The sequence below is a fragment of the Dreissena polymorpha genome, chromosome 2 (assembly GCF_020536995.1).
Source record: "Dreissena polymorpha isolate Duluth1 chromosome 2, UMN_Dpol_1.0, whole genome shotgun sequence".
In the NCBI taxonomy this organism is placed as follows: domain Eukaryota; kingdom Metazoa; phylum Mollusca; class Bivalvia; order Myida; family Dreissenidae; genus Dreissena; species Dreissena polymorpha.
The window spans coordinates 39,036,025-39,051,819 of record NC_068356.1 but is presented as its reverse complement, the minus strand read 5'-3'; the positions used below and the strand labels follow the sequence as shown (position 1 = coordinate 39,051,819).

At 33.0% G+C, this 15,795-nt stretch overlaps 1 protein-coding gene across 2 annotated transcripts in view; it reads right to left on the bottom strand.

Annotated features, from left to right (window-relative positions):
* Positions 1 to 6,402: 6,402 nt before the first annotated feature.
* The window catches only part of LOC127866665 (uncharacterized), a 164,845-nt gene continuing 155,452 nt past the window's right edge, over positions 6,403 to 15,795 (bottom strand). For both annotated transcript variants that reach the window (XM_052407392.1, XM_052407391.1), the window contains exon 2: positions 6,403 to 14,971. In XM_052407392.1, coding sequence (XP_052263352.1) covers positions 12,088 to 14,949 — 2,862 coding nt within the window. In that variant the 5' untranslated portion in view covers positions 14,950 to 14,971 and the 3' untranslated portion in view covers positions 6,403 to 12,087. The remainder of the gene's footprint in view (positions 14,972 to 15,795) is intronic.

The following is a 15,795-nucleotide window of genomic DNA, read 5'->3' as shown; positions in this document are numbered from 1 at the left end:
ACAGAAACTGTTTCATCGTCGATGAGTGCTTTACGGGGCTCTTCTTATTAGATTTAAAATAGAAATGACAATTAAAGCAGACTCGTGTTATTTAAATGAATATGTAATTTAAAGCGGTTTCCAGAATGTTTGTGTCGATTCCGCGCGTCATAATTGACAGTGACTTATCGGTTACGTTAAGTTGCCTTGAAGTCAGCAAACATAAATAGCAAGTTAAATCAATGTATAAATTAGTACATGTTATTGGAGTGTACAATTCGAAAACGGTTTAGGTTTTCATGACACAATCACATTTTGTTACAACATTGTTTAAAAATCTTTCTCGTGTATATCAAATAAAATGTTGTTTTAAATAAGTCGTTGACAAGAATATTAAAACATATATAATAATTAAGATTTTGCTTTCATGCATCGTAATATGACCATGCACAACAAACCTATGTTATATAACTTTTAGATCTTTTAACATCAAATTGTTTCAGGGTTATGTTAATGTTTAACTATATTATAACGTGTTTCTGAATCTTTGTCTGATAACAAACAAAAGATATAGTTAAAACCTATTTTTTGCCATTTTATCTGCTACATGAAGTTCTAATTTTGTTGCTTGTTTTTTTTTTTGCATCTCGCCATTGTGTAGTTGAATGGTAATCAATGGAACTATTTCTCTTTATTTGCCTGTTAATTTACGTTATTTATATGCTTCTAGATGCTATGATGTTAATTGACACCTTTATATTTTATTAAAAGTCTAGGCCGAGTTTGAGGTTTAGGGCTCGATTAAGCTTTGTTTCATCAATCAAACTTCTTTTTACTAATCATTTCAGGTTGGTGATTCTAGTATTATAATAGCCGTTTGTTTTTGCTTGTTGTATGCGTTTTTTTTGCTACGTCTTGTGGTTCCGTGCGTCTGACTGTCCGACAGACTATTAATAATAAACCCAACGGGAACTTGTTAAGTTTAACTAAGATAATAATGATACTTTCATTGATGATATAGATGATGACGTTGTTGATGACGAGGGGGGTGATTAACTATATTTTGAGATTAGATATTACTAAATTACGGATACTATGAGCAACACGATTTTGGTGTTCACGCACGTTTCCTTTGCGATGTTCAATTAGTAAAATGTAATCAAAATAACTACCGGTATATTAAATGCGTTAATACTATAAATATATAAATTCGCTGTTTGCGTTAGCAACGTCTTATCCCAATCAAAACGTGTACGAATGTTAACTCTTCACCTTTCTCATATATTAAAATAACGCTGGCAAACACCTAATTAATATTATTGACACTTAAGTATTTACATTCATGTAAGTAAACGTGCCTAATCCCCATCCAAAATTTAAAGGATAGTCGGTTGACATAGTATTGTGCCTTTCAGACATGCATGTACCAGTGATAGATGGGTACTAAATCGGAAGAAGCTTGTCCATGATTGCGTCTAAATGGACCTTTAACAATATTTTTTTAAATAGTCCAAACGTGTGACACAGGTTGATAAATGTAAATAAAGCAGAGGTAACAGATAACTATAGTAATGATTGCGAATGATCACGATGTTTAAACTCTGTACTTAATTATGAAAGTGATTTGTAAAACTGATGTTGAATGTGCTATTCGGTAACGTAAGTTTGGGATATTTAAACAACTAATATTGCACATATTGAGGAATTATGAGTTCCCGAAAATCTGCAAAAATATGTAATCTCAGTCAAATGTACTGTATAGGTCACATAATGTACACACGAAAATATTACGACTACCGTTGTTTGTGTTGCGATAATAAACATGAAACAATATTACAATTAATTAATAAATCTGAAGTTATTTCTGCTTAGGTAAAAATGGGATTTAAATCAAATTAATATTCACAATGTTTTTCGACAATAACTCCTTTTTTTGTATTATTAGCAGTTCGTTTAACTCTCTTCTAAAGCTTAAATAACAGACCATACGATCCCAAATCACCCGGTTGAACCCTTTAATGCGTGTCGTCTACCACCGTTTGTCGCAGTTTTGTAATATCAGTGTTACCAGAGAAAGTGGGCGGAGGGATATTAGGCGAGTGGTCAATCGTAATTTTATGCTATCAATCACACCGGTTTAAGCCCCCGATCGACCCAGGGCGGTTACTCTCAGCTTTCATCACTTTACGAATGGAATGTTCGCTGTGTTTCCTGTAAAGTATAATGGCAGATGACTTATACACATTTTACTGTCTTGGTTATGTTTCTGGAGTGTAGTATTACTATATATAGGACGGATCCTGTTTGTTTGTAAACAGACATATTGGAAAACATTAACTTGATTAACATTTAACGCTTTAGGACTTGACATTAAATATTTAAAGAGAGTATGCACGATTTTTATACGTGTTAAATTGTAATATATTGATAAAAATATGTTACAATAACACAAAATAGGCAAGACAAATTATACATTGAAGACGAATTTCATGAATTGCAGCAAAGACAAATAAGTGCCCTGAGCCCATTGTGACGAAGATGTTTCGTACATATTTTCCTACAATAACCGAAGCATTCGTCTTTTATGAGGGTCGGAGTTAGTGTTCGTGTGTCGTATGAATATATATCGCTGCAGGAAATTAAAATGATCCTTAAAACTTAATTTAGATTTACATCGTAAATGCATGATATACATGCTGGCGAATTCGACTGTACAGACATTTTCGATTTAAGAATTAAATATCTGGCTTATTTTGCTTTTTTTTTCGACACATGTTCTTCTTAACTTTATTTTAATTTATATTGACATATGTATAATAAGTTTTTTACACATTTTATATAAATTCATAAATATTTGACAAAATCGTGCATACTCTCTTTAATGAATGATAAAAACACAACAAAACAAATCTCATTATTCAAGTCTTTATTACACGTGGCGAGGATATGAGTGCAAATCAGAAAAAAAACATCGTACAATATAAACAAAATAATTAATGATTAAATTTTTGTTGTCTAATGCCGTCATGGTAGCCTTTACAATTTTAAATTTATCTGAGTCTTTCATATCAAAATAATTATTTTTACAACTTAACGGAAAAATATCTACACGTTTTTAAACATTAAAAGATTTTGTAGTTATCCTAGATATTTTGAATAGTAGCAAAATAAATGGCAATATAGCTTTTTGAATAATATTTCGGCAAAAATAAACAAGTGGGCCACAGTCCTGGTACGCTCACCTGAGACCTAAATACTAGGTTTTGATCTGATCAACTTTTGTGATTTTTGTGTTATACATTTTATCTATCTATAAATCTATCTATCTACATTTGACTTTTGACCAAGCTTTTTCTACCCATTATGACACATATTATGTGTGAAGTGAAATTAGCAGCTCTGCCAAAGTTCGGTTATTAACGAAAGAAGAACGCTTCTGTGTGGTTGACTATTCGGAAATTATTAAATAAAATTCTGGTGCCCACACTATTACGGTATACCAGGACACACGCATCACCTCACGAAATTTTTACGAAAAGTGTTTTAACTATCCCTAAACATCTACGATTGCACGAAAAATTTATTGTGATTTGTTCTGATTAACTTTAATGATGATTGGCCAAAACAGAGCTACTACAGTGTTCACAAACTAAAATGTTAAATATGAACAAGACGCGGCGCACACAAATACCATCTTAATAGTGTCTACGATGAGATTAAATAACATATATTTTATCTTTTAAGTAATAAGAGGTCTTAGATAAAATATATTAAAAATTTTTTAATACATAAAAAGTAATGCGTGCATATTTAAACCAAGAAACATTTAGTGTGAACAAGTCTATTGGAACAGCCCTAAAAGCCAGAATGTTGTCTCTTCTGCGCAAGAACAGAACGTTTTCAAACTAATTAGGATAATTTATCCGCCTTTATGAAGACCGTAACTATTTTCGAACCAAAGTTTCACTATATTTTGCAAAATTAGGAAAAAAACGTCCGCCTTTAAAGGGACTGTCAACCACGACGACGAAGAAAAGTTGTAAAATACCGTATTTTTTTACAATTATTAGTTTATATTGATTAAAATATCACGACTGATATATTACATTACTTGAAAAAGTTGTTAAGTTTTTATATGTTCAGTATATTCGGTACTAAATGTTACTGGGTATGTCCTACCAGGTAACTACCAGTTAACTATAAATAACGCCAGTAGATGATCATCATCGTCACTTGGTAAACACAGGAATGCAAATTGTGCATGCGTTGTGAATTGTATATATTTTATATATAAAATGATCAATCTACTTGCGTTATTTATAGCGTGTATATCGTTATGTGACATATTTTCGCGATGTACTTTCGATTTCACATCGCGAAATTTTATTACCTAATATACTGAAAATATGATTTTTTTTTCAAGTAATGTAATATACCAGTCGTGATATTTTAATCAATATAAACTAATAATTGTAAAAAAATGCGATATTTTACAACTTTTCTTTTCTTCGTCGTCGTGGTTGACAGTCCCTTTAAGTATTTTTAACGAAGCGGAACGATGGTTAATCTAGCTGAGATATCATTACGGTAAATGTTCTGATTTTTTAAAATAAATATAGGACTCAAATGTGACTTATAAAGACTTACAAAGGTTTCATTTGATCCATTTAAGGAAAACTGCCCCACCTCCTGACGGTGATGTTTTTTTCAACGGACCGGAACCATTTTCGAACTCAGCTCTGAGATTAAGTACAAATGTTCTGACCAGATAAAATGAAGAGTGTAATAAAAAGTGACTCCTAAAGCGTTAACAAGGTTTTCTTATAGCGATGAAAGGAAAACTTCTCAGACCCCTGGCGGCTATATTTAAAAAAAACGGAACCTTTTTTTTTTTACTAAGTCGAGATCTCATTAGAACAAAGGTTTTCACAAAGTGTTATGATAATGAAGAACTGACTACACATTTGACTTAATGAGTGCCAGCAAGCTTTTTCTTGAATTAACATTGTGACCTAGTTTTCGATCCAACGTGACCCATTTCGAACCCGGTCAAGATATTATAAGACCAAAAGCTCAGACCAAGATTCGTGATAAATTGAAATGGATTTGGCTTCTACATTGTTAAGGAGGTAACGTTAACGACGCAAAATTCACCACCTACGAAGGACAAAAGGCAATCTCAAGAGCTCACCAAGAGGAAACATTGAGCTAAGGTGAGCAAATATGAACATTGAATAAATATGTTAATTCAAACATTCATCAAACATTCTATCATAATATATGTGTTTATAGTTTTAAATCAGAATACATTAGGCCTTAGGCCCATGAGTACACATACATATAATTCACAATATACACAATATAGTCAACAGTTGTGAATGGCATACAGGCATACAAGAAACATGGATTTAACATTAATAAGCAAAGAAATGAAAAGGACTCGGAACGCGGCTCTCGTGATGTCGTCCACGCATGCGCTCTGAGTATTTTGTTTCAATAGAATTACTACACTTTACACTAAATACATACACGACTGAAATGAGGGAAAAAAACTAGTATAATTGAATTTCAAATCTTACTTATACTGAAATAATCCAAATGTATCCCTTTTTCATTCAATTTTTCGGTACTCATAAGTAAATTTCCACATAACTTGCAAAGTGAGGCAGACAACTGCGCTAGTGTAAACACAACACTTTCGTGTATTTGATTTATTAAAAAAATTTTTTTTACTTTTTCCTGAATTGCAGAAAATGTTGCATGGAACAATCTGTGCACGCACATCGCGAAAATAGGTGACATGACGATATGCACATGTTCAGTGGGTATACACCGTCCCGATCGGATGCTAATTTTATCAAATCAGTTTTAAGTAACATATATATGCAAAAATTGTATTCGAACGAATTGCGAACGTTTGTGTTTTTGAAATTCTCGAGCACTTTAAAGAGAAGGTTGACCGATAAACAAACTTATCGGACTCTCGTTTTTTGTAAGTGACGTCTCAATACCAGGTAAACAACGCGAATAGTGTATGTTATTTCGGATGGGTATGAAACTATCGGCTTTTGCTTGATTAATTATTTAAAGGTAAATCTGCGACTTTGTTTGCCTTAATTCAAAAATTCTTTTACATGTTTTCTTAACTGCTCGATACACGGTGACCCGAGGATTTACATATAGCTCGTATTGCTCCGACATAAAAATATAGACAGTTTTAAATAGAGAGAAATTATTGATAATCAAATGCAGTTCTTTATTTAGCTGCTTTAAAACTTATTGAGTTAAGATTTTTGTGTGTGTTTGTCTTAACGTTGTCAGTTGCAAGAGTTAAATAATTATATAATATATATATATATATATATATATATATATATATATATATATATATATATATATATATATATATATATATATTATTACAGACAGGTAATGGTACGCGACAAGTCGGACCATATTTCCAAGATCAGTTTTACATTTAGATGTAAAAAAAAAAATAATGCTACGGGGTTTCGTGTCAGGTCAAGAAATTAACTGGGATTAAACTAATCACTCGAAAATGTAACACGCGGGTAAGTAAGCTGCATGCCAAGGTATGGTTGACATTAAAATGCGAAGGCAAAGAGATGTTTCGTGTTTGGTCAATAAATCTTGTTCAACTTCTAATATTCATTGCAATACACCGTATATGACATTTTTAGAACAGTGTTCAATTATGAAGATTTACGGTTTACAGCTTACAGGGGAGACAACAAAACACAAATGTGTTAACATATAGATGTACAATATCTTGAAGTAGCATTGTCTGTTTTATGACTACTACACCTATTAAACTAATAAACACCTCATTTAAACATCAGTAACAGAACATAGACAACATCATGTAAAACAAAAATTATCACATTTTAAACACACACGTATTTTATGGTCTGCATCAGCCGCATAACTTACAGCATTGATACAAAGAGCATCAAACTATAATGAGTCTATATAATATTGTGTTGTGTTGTGGTAGCGGTTAAAACAAAATAAATCAGTATTTACATTAAATCAAAACGAAATTGCAGCTTTTTAAAATGTCTAAATCTAATATTTGTATTTTAATCAAAATTATTCAATTTATTATTTGATTCTTTTGATGATTTTTATCGTCTAAATAATTGAAAAACAATTTCGTTATTCCTTCTACGGCTAATAAAAAACACACACAGAGTTACTGTTGCAATTGTTGAAATTAAATAAATTAATTGTATGATACATATCATTGTTAAAATCATGTCATTCTATTTTTTTTACAAACATCTTCAACACATAACGTATATATTATACTCTTTTAGGAACGGTTAAAACATCCGAACACTTTCATAATGTTGTTTTCTTTAAACAATTATTCATTGGAAGTGCTTTTCGAAAACGCGTAATAAGCTGCCTCGTTAGATCAATATGTAACGCGCTGAGCGGGTTCTTCTTTTTCTTTTCCTTATTGCAATCTGATAGCGAGCCTACTCTTGGTGTCAAACCAACTTTTCTTTCATTAAGTTGTATTTAAACATTTTAAATAAAATGGACTCTGTCAAAATAAACTGAAGATAATAGCCTGAGTCATTTAATGACTCTCAAATAATAAGTATAATAAACAACCAAATAAAATTCAACAAATTTTCATACTTAACTAACTTGCATAAAAAGTACATCAATGCATTCAACAATTTATCATAAATAATACAATTCTCAAACTCACATTTACAATGCTCAAATCAGTCTTAAAACTGAACGATAAAATATCCCTTTACCTTAGTCTTAAATCTTATTAAAAAACTCTATTATATGCAAAAATATGTAAAATGTTTCTAACTTTCTTTTAATTTAAAATGCCTAAAAATAATATTTATCAGAGAAAATCTATTTATGAGAATGTGCATTAAATTTAAAAAAAAATCAGAGTCCTTGACTGTAAAATTAACAGGGCTTAAATACTAAGGCTCCGAGCAGGTCCGAGCCATGCGCGGTCATAACATTAATCCGAGCATTAACTCAACCGCGTACCATCCGCGCATCTTCCGAGCGTAACCGATCACCTCAAAAATAAACAGAGTTACCGCCTAAAGTTGAAACAATAACAACTTCATTAAATTGACTGGAAATGTTTCTTTAAGTATAATAATGAGGTTTAGAACATATAAATGCACATGACTGTAATTATTTGATAAAAATCAAACCTCCGCATGATGAAGAAATGTACTGAGAAAATGCAAGATAAAACCGTCTGCTGACAAGTTCGACAAGTTTGACAGAGGTCGTCAAAATACACTACCCACAATTCAACAAAAAGGTCAAAAGTCACTTCCTTTAAATATGGCGTCTATCCAAATATGTGACCAACAAAAATTGATTTTACATGGATATGAACCGTACAAATGGTAAATTAAGCATAGTAGATATAGATAATAAGATGTTTAGTTTTGAATGCAATAAGAAATTACACTTGACATAGAGTTAAAATGTAAAACATGGTCATAAAAACAAACATGTACTCGTGACCTATTTAATAAAAATGTTAACATTGGGTCAATATATAGTTTGTTGCGTTCCGAAAGCCCACTGACAGACATACATGAATGGCTTGAAAAAGAATATCATGATCAAAATTTACAAATATAACGATTTAAACATTGTATTTTATAATTACTTAAACAATTTCGTACACACGTTTTTTATTATGTATTACATTAATGCTAATTAACATGACCTTTTGATAATATATTGTTATCTGAAAAAAAGTTTTCCTTAACAAGAATCAAACATACTTATTAATTCAAAACGTGCATAACAATGCATGATGATCTGAATTTTTAGTTCAGCAACGTAATAAAAACGTCAACACACAAACCAGAGTGTAAATAAAAAAACATTAAAAGACAACAAATTCATGTGTGTTTGTTTAGTTGGATTGTGCGTCGTTTTAAACAGTATTTCAGTCATGTCATGTCGGTAATTTTACCTACACACACTTAAGCTGGTTTTCAAGTACTTAATACACATGCATATGCCACTATCTTTCATGGGCAGAGGAACAGGGCCGCCCATGGAAATTACAAATGAACAAATGAAGGTATGTGCAAAAGATTATATGATTACACACACTTTTGTAATTATCGGACTTAAAAACGTTAAAACACATTACTATTGTACAAAACTCATAAATAATGGAGAACATTTGTCAAAAAATATAAACGCCCGTTTTTTTGGAATGACATGGTTAAACGATCAAATAATGATATCTTATTATTTACACTTAAAAGCACATGAACACTCAAAATCAACGAATATTTCGTACAATATTTTACAAAGTAAGGCTAAAACAATAAAAAACAGTGTTCTTAATGACAATAGCCAAAAATGCAAACGTAAGATGTGGTCTGGAAAAATAATTTTAACGAGATACAAATTTATTTTTGTGAGTGACAATATATTCCATGTGAATTTCCGACGACAATGTCAAAACTTTAACAAGCAAACGCGAGATTCGCTAAGGGAGGAAACGGAAGCTCAACGCAGTTCTCATGAATACGTCGTTTTACCGGCGCTGCAAGAAGCAGTCTCGCGTTCGCTTGTACATGCTCGGATACCGTCGTCGGAAATTCTCATGGAATATATTGCGAAAATATAAATATAAGCATTTGTAACTCGTTAAAGCTATGTTATCAAGCCACATATAGCCTTGAAATTTTGGCTATTGTTATACGGAACACTGATTGTTTTTAAGGATTAACTTTATTTTACAAAATATTTTGCGAAATATTCGTTGATTTTCAGTCTTTATGAAACTTTAAATTTGAAAAAAAAACTAGTGCTCCATTTTGCACTGAGATAACTGAGTTATATGAACAAAACAATGTTAATGATAAAGAGTATCAATTGAAAGTATAATAATATAAACCACAATTTCATGCAATAAAAAATAATTATACATGTATTAGCATTGTTAAAATATAATGTTCTTTTAATTTTGATACCATAATTTTGAACACGCACCACATGTCAAGAAGAGAACAAACACTTCTGACACCAACGCAGATATGTTATGTGATGGACGCGTATGAGCGGCACTCTACTGAAAAATACAGTGTGTGTAGAAAAACACGTTTATTTGTCTCTTATCCATGACGCAAATATACATTCATGGTTTTAAACTATTTTGTTAAAAATATAATTTGTTCAACTAAAATGAATTCGCAGATCTTTTGCCGCTACGACGTAGTGTACAACTCATTTCAAATACATAAACCGACTGACCAAAGTTTATCACACATACGATTGCACACATAACAAGAGCACCGCATAACGGGTGCCACGATCACCGCATAACGGGTGCCACGATCGGGTGCGAAAGATTGTCAGAATTTTTTTTAGAGGTCACAGTGACCTTGACCTTTGACCTAGTGACCCAACAAGAGATGTGTTCGTCAGAAACACAATGCCCCCTCCTGCGCCACTTTGAGCAAAAAATTCTATTTATCATTTGGCAGGTATAGAAATCATCTCCCTTTAAAGCTTATTACTTCCCTTGGATTTTGTCCAATCCAACCAGGGGTGGGGGTCTGTAGACAGTCAAAAATGACCAAGTCAGACATCACTGACAACCAAGGCCTGTGGTTTATCAAAGAGATCATAGCCAGAGTTCATCATGTATCTATGGACATAGGTCCACAGGTATGTAATGAACAATACTATTAACAACTAAGTACATGAAAGAAATGATAATTATATCATTAAAAAAACCTTTGACAAATCAATCATTTGAGTTATAAATAATCAAAATAATAAATATGTACAGTAACTGTGAAAAGAACTTCAATTCTTGGTAAGGACATATATAATATGAGATTTATAATAATATAAATTACTTCCCTTGAAAATAATTGCCTCTAACAAATCTCTATTTTTAGTAGCAAATAATTAAAAGCCACTACCGTGACTGTAGATTCACCACTCAAAATGTGCAGCTCCATGAAATACACGTGCATGCAAAATATATAATGTGGCTATGTTCAATAATGAATAATGATCTCCCTTTAAAGCTTATTACTTCCCTTAAATGTGTATTTTTTACCGTAGACCTTGAAGGATGACCTTGACGTTGACCTTTTACCACAATGTGTTTGTCAGAAACACAATGCCGCCTACAGCGCCGCTTTGATTTATTTAACAAAAATATATGTGTGGGCAGGTCAGATAACTATGTCCATTTAAAGCTTATTACTTCCCTTGACTTTGTTTTTTCGACCCTAGACCTTGAGGGATGATGTTCACCTTGAAATTTTACCACTCAAAATGTGAAGCTCCATGATATACACATATATGCCAAATATCAAGTTGCTATCTTCAATATTTAAAAAGTTATGGCCAATGTTAAGGTTTTAGCACGACGCCTACGGCGGGAGGCAGACGGCGGACGACAAGCTGGCTATGACAATAGCCCGGATTTTCTCCGAAAACAGCTGAGCTAAAAATGACCTTAATCAAATATTTAAATAATACGAACTAATGTTAGTGTTCACCATGAACAAGCACACATGCGAAAGTAATGTGAAACATGAAAACAACAACAATTTAAAGTTACGAGTGAAAACTTTGAAATCAAATAAATGAAATCAATGAACATAAATAATGTAGTTATTCGATATAGGAAAACACAGGCCCTAATTGTTTATGTTTTAAACTGAAACTTTAGAATCTTACTACAATTATTAACGTTTGATTTGCCTTTTGCATAATTTGTATTATCGTACAAAATAGCTAAAAAATTCTTGCAAACATACACGTACGCACGCACGCAGACACACACACACGCGCAAACACCTATGCTAATTAGTAACTCATCCGTCCGAATAATTCATACCATTTGAAGTAAAAGTATTCGCGAGATAAACTAATTGTTTTTGAAGAACAACGGAAAAATGCACTCACAAACACAGAATTATACATGCTTCTTAACAATTCATAGATACAGTACTATACTATTAAATACTTACGAACCATGTATCACGTGTAACAATGCAGCTGTCATTATACATTCGCGGACCTGTTGACATTGAATGAAGATATTTATTTAGATGTGTGGGGTTTTGAGCAGTACACGCGTGCCGCATTTTTGGCTCTATTGAGAAGTTGCAGTGTTGCTCTATCTCCAGCTTTATTCCGCCATTTTACCAAATACTTGTAAACGAATGTACAGTGATCTCTTCTACATTCAGGGGCATCATATAACTGGTTCATTTCACAATCTTTCAAACCAAGTTCAATACCCAGCATCCAGAATTCATGACCAACTGCACTTGCAACTTTCTTTAGATCATCATCATCTGCAAGTCTATTTAAATCATCATCATTCTTATCTGCTTCATCGAGATCCAGCTTGAACCAATGTCGCAAGGCCTCTGCTCGTTCCACTGTATGGCGCTTCGGACATGCTGTGCAATCTAATTCACTGAAATACATGAACTTGGTCACTTGTAGCATGCCCTTATTGGGCTCCGACTTGCACATGTCTGGACACTGAACGTACTCATCAAATGCAGTAGCAGTCCGGGGACTATTTACAGATTGACCAACAAAATTAAGCAAACTTTTCCGAAGAATGTGTCTTACTTCTTGACATAGTTTGAAGTCCACATCTAAATCGTGTTTCTTTGAACAAGAAGATATCCTAGCATAAATGATGTGGTCCCTGTACCAGATGGTGAAAGTGTATGCTGGACGAAGGTCAAACACAGCCAGTCCATTGTACAAATTGTTCTCGTTTCCTGATATGCTGATGGGCCATGTGCGAATACAAACAGCAACAAGTCTGTGAAAAAACGACGGAGGCATAAACTTTTCACAAAACACGAAGCATAACACTGGTGTTTTTATTCCATCTTCTGGTGAAGTAAATGTCGTTATTGGTGGTGGAGGATTCTTCAGTATACATGGAACAATATAGAAATCTTCATACTTGTGATTGATTTGTTCAACCACTTCATTTGCACCTTGTAAAACTTGTCTATCAAGGGTTTCATTTCCGGCGACCTCGTTTAGGGTTTCAAGTTTTAAAGGTTTTGCAATTACATCCAAGTGCTCCATATACTTTATAACATCTTTTCTGTAATTTCTTATATGTTCAGGACTTTTAGCCATGATTTCATCGCACACTTGAGGTTTCAGAATACCAAGGTTTAGGTATTCATCCCAATCAGTCAAATGGGTTGGATTTTTGTCCCGTACATGCGAAATGAAGCACTTAAATGCGTCTATTATCCATTGAGGAGCAAGAATAATCAAATGCTTGAGTTCGTCTGTGTTGAAAAATAATATATTTCCACGTCTGTGCTGAATTTCCAAACACACGGTCAGTTCATCTGCATTTAGTGGGCTTAGGCTAGATTTATTTGCTTCGTTTATCTTTTCATAATGTATAAGCTGTTCGTCCAGATCTCTCATTTTGTCAAGGGACTGTTCCATTTGAATCCATCTGACAGGAGTCTTTTCACCCCAAAACGTTTGTTTCTCCGCCAAACGTTTGACTTCTTTGCGTAGTTCCTCAAATATAGAATCTCCTGGAGATAAATTGCTCACGAGAAATTTCCTCTTATGAATGTGCTTTAAAATGGGCGCATTTGTCTCAAAAGAACGCAGTGCTTTATCAAAATAATTGTCATTATGAATGGTCTTTTCCTCATCACTTCCTTCTAATTTGTCTTTCCGTGTTCCGACTAGAATAACAGTTGGTTGTATTTCTCCTGTTAAAGATTGATAACCACTGTACATGTGGATAGCATTAAGCCAAAATTTAAAGACATCCAAATAGGTACAGTTTTTTACTAAACCACACCAACTTCCACTTTTTTCGGTTGTGCTTTCTATTACATATTCATCCAGTTGTTTGGTCAGGTCCATAAGAAGTAAGTAAATGGATCTCTTATTTAAGAAAAACTGATGAGTAGAATAGTAAAGTGTCTGGCCTGCAAAATCCCAAACAGACACAGTGGTATCTGTCTTCGTTTTAGCAGACACATCTTTGTTGTCTAAAGTTTCTTTGTCGGTTTTCTGTACTGATTCAACAAGTGGAAGAAAATCTTTAAGTGCATCATCTTCTTTAGCAATTTGCCTTATTGGTGCCCGTGCTTCTGATGTGAAGCGAATATCAGTATCATCGGAAAAACGCTTTTCTTCAACAAAAACGCTGCCAGGGTTTTCCTGTTCACCTGTATAATTACTTATTGAATATTTATTTGTAGTTTGCTTTGCTTCCCTAAAAGCATTTATAAGGCGAGTCTGAATTTTTACTAATTTGTGTTCTTCATCCAAACACCAATCCCCATTTTGCATAAGATGGCACCTATGCAGATCTATACCTTCGGTGCTTTTAGGTACAAATGTATTTTCTCTGAAGTCGTCAATCAAATTGTTCACGAGTGATGTTTTTCCAACACCAAACATACCTACAACCATAAGGCGGATATTCTTAACTTCTTCAAAGCCAATTTGTAAAGCTTTAGAAAAAATCTCAATAGCATCGTCATCCAACTGTTTTACATCATTCGGTATCTGATCGAGCAATTCTTTATCGATAAGTGTTCCAATATCCTCATTGTAAACCTCCTTCATCACATGCCTGGCAATAAAGGGTTTATTCCACAACACAATAATGGTTTTAATGATCTGCTTGGTCTGACTTAATGAAAAGTGCACACTGGATCCAAGATTGGTCACAAAGCTCCTTAAATTCTCTGTCAAAATATTATAGCTTCTCTCCTGGACTGATCCATGAGCTATTTTTGAAATAATGTCTTGCAAGTCTGTTTTAACCTTCTCATCCTTAATGTTGTCTTTAACTATCTGCAAACCACGAGCAACCTCACTGGCTGTGGGTTCATTACCATCACCACCTGCTCCTACAATTGGTTGGGTTCCTTCAGGGTTGATCATTTTAGACCTTGTGTAACAAAACCTGGAAAACAAAAAGAAGGAAAAACTTTCGTTAGTCTGAAAATCATTAAAAAACAAATCATATATATATATATATAATATATATATATATATATAAGTATTTTAAACCTTTCACGTGTACCACTTAAGTACTGTGTAATGTATTATTTCGGCTGAGTCAACTATTGACTTTTGTGTTTATAATTAAATAAGCACAGTGGACATAACTCGTTACTAAAACATAATTGCAAATGCAATCGTGTCAACTTTAAAAGCGATCAAATATGGGATTGTCTTTGTTTTTGTCCAAGTTTCAACACTTTATTTTAAAGCCAATTTAATCTTCGTCTATCATCTTCGAGATAAAAATGGATTGCTCAAATTAATCATTTTGCTTGCAAATGAAACGGGGTATACAATTTAAAAAGTATAATATAATATCAGTTAAGTGTGATTGTGAGTTATGTGCATTTGCTTAATTGTGTAAATTCATGTATAACATTCAAGAACGTTCTCCAGTGATTTGGTATACAGTGGATTACAATTGGAATAGCGCTATATTTTCTCATTTTGTTGGGATAGCGACTTTTTAATAAAAACATAACTCCCATAGCATTGTTTAGAATTTGAGCAATTTTAGTTAACCAATATACCGGTAGTCAATGTAGCCACAAAAAAAAGTGTTTATACAAAAGTTGAAAATCCCTGTATTGTCATTAATTATGTTATCTATATTACTTTTGCATAGTTGTCAATGCTGTTGCGTAAAACCTAAGCAAAAGAAACAATTTCTACATAGCACTGAGGAGTGCTATCTTCAAAATGCTGGTGGTCATGTTTTTTGTT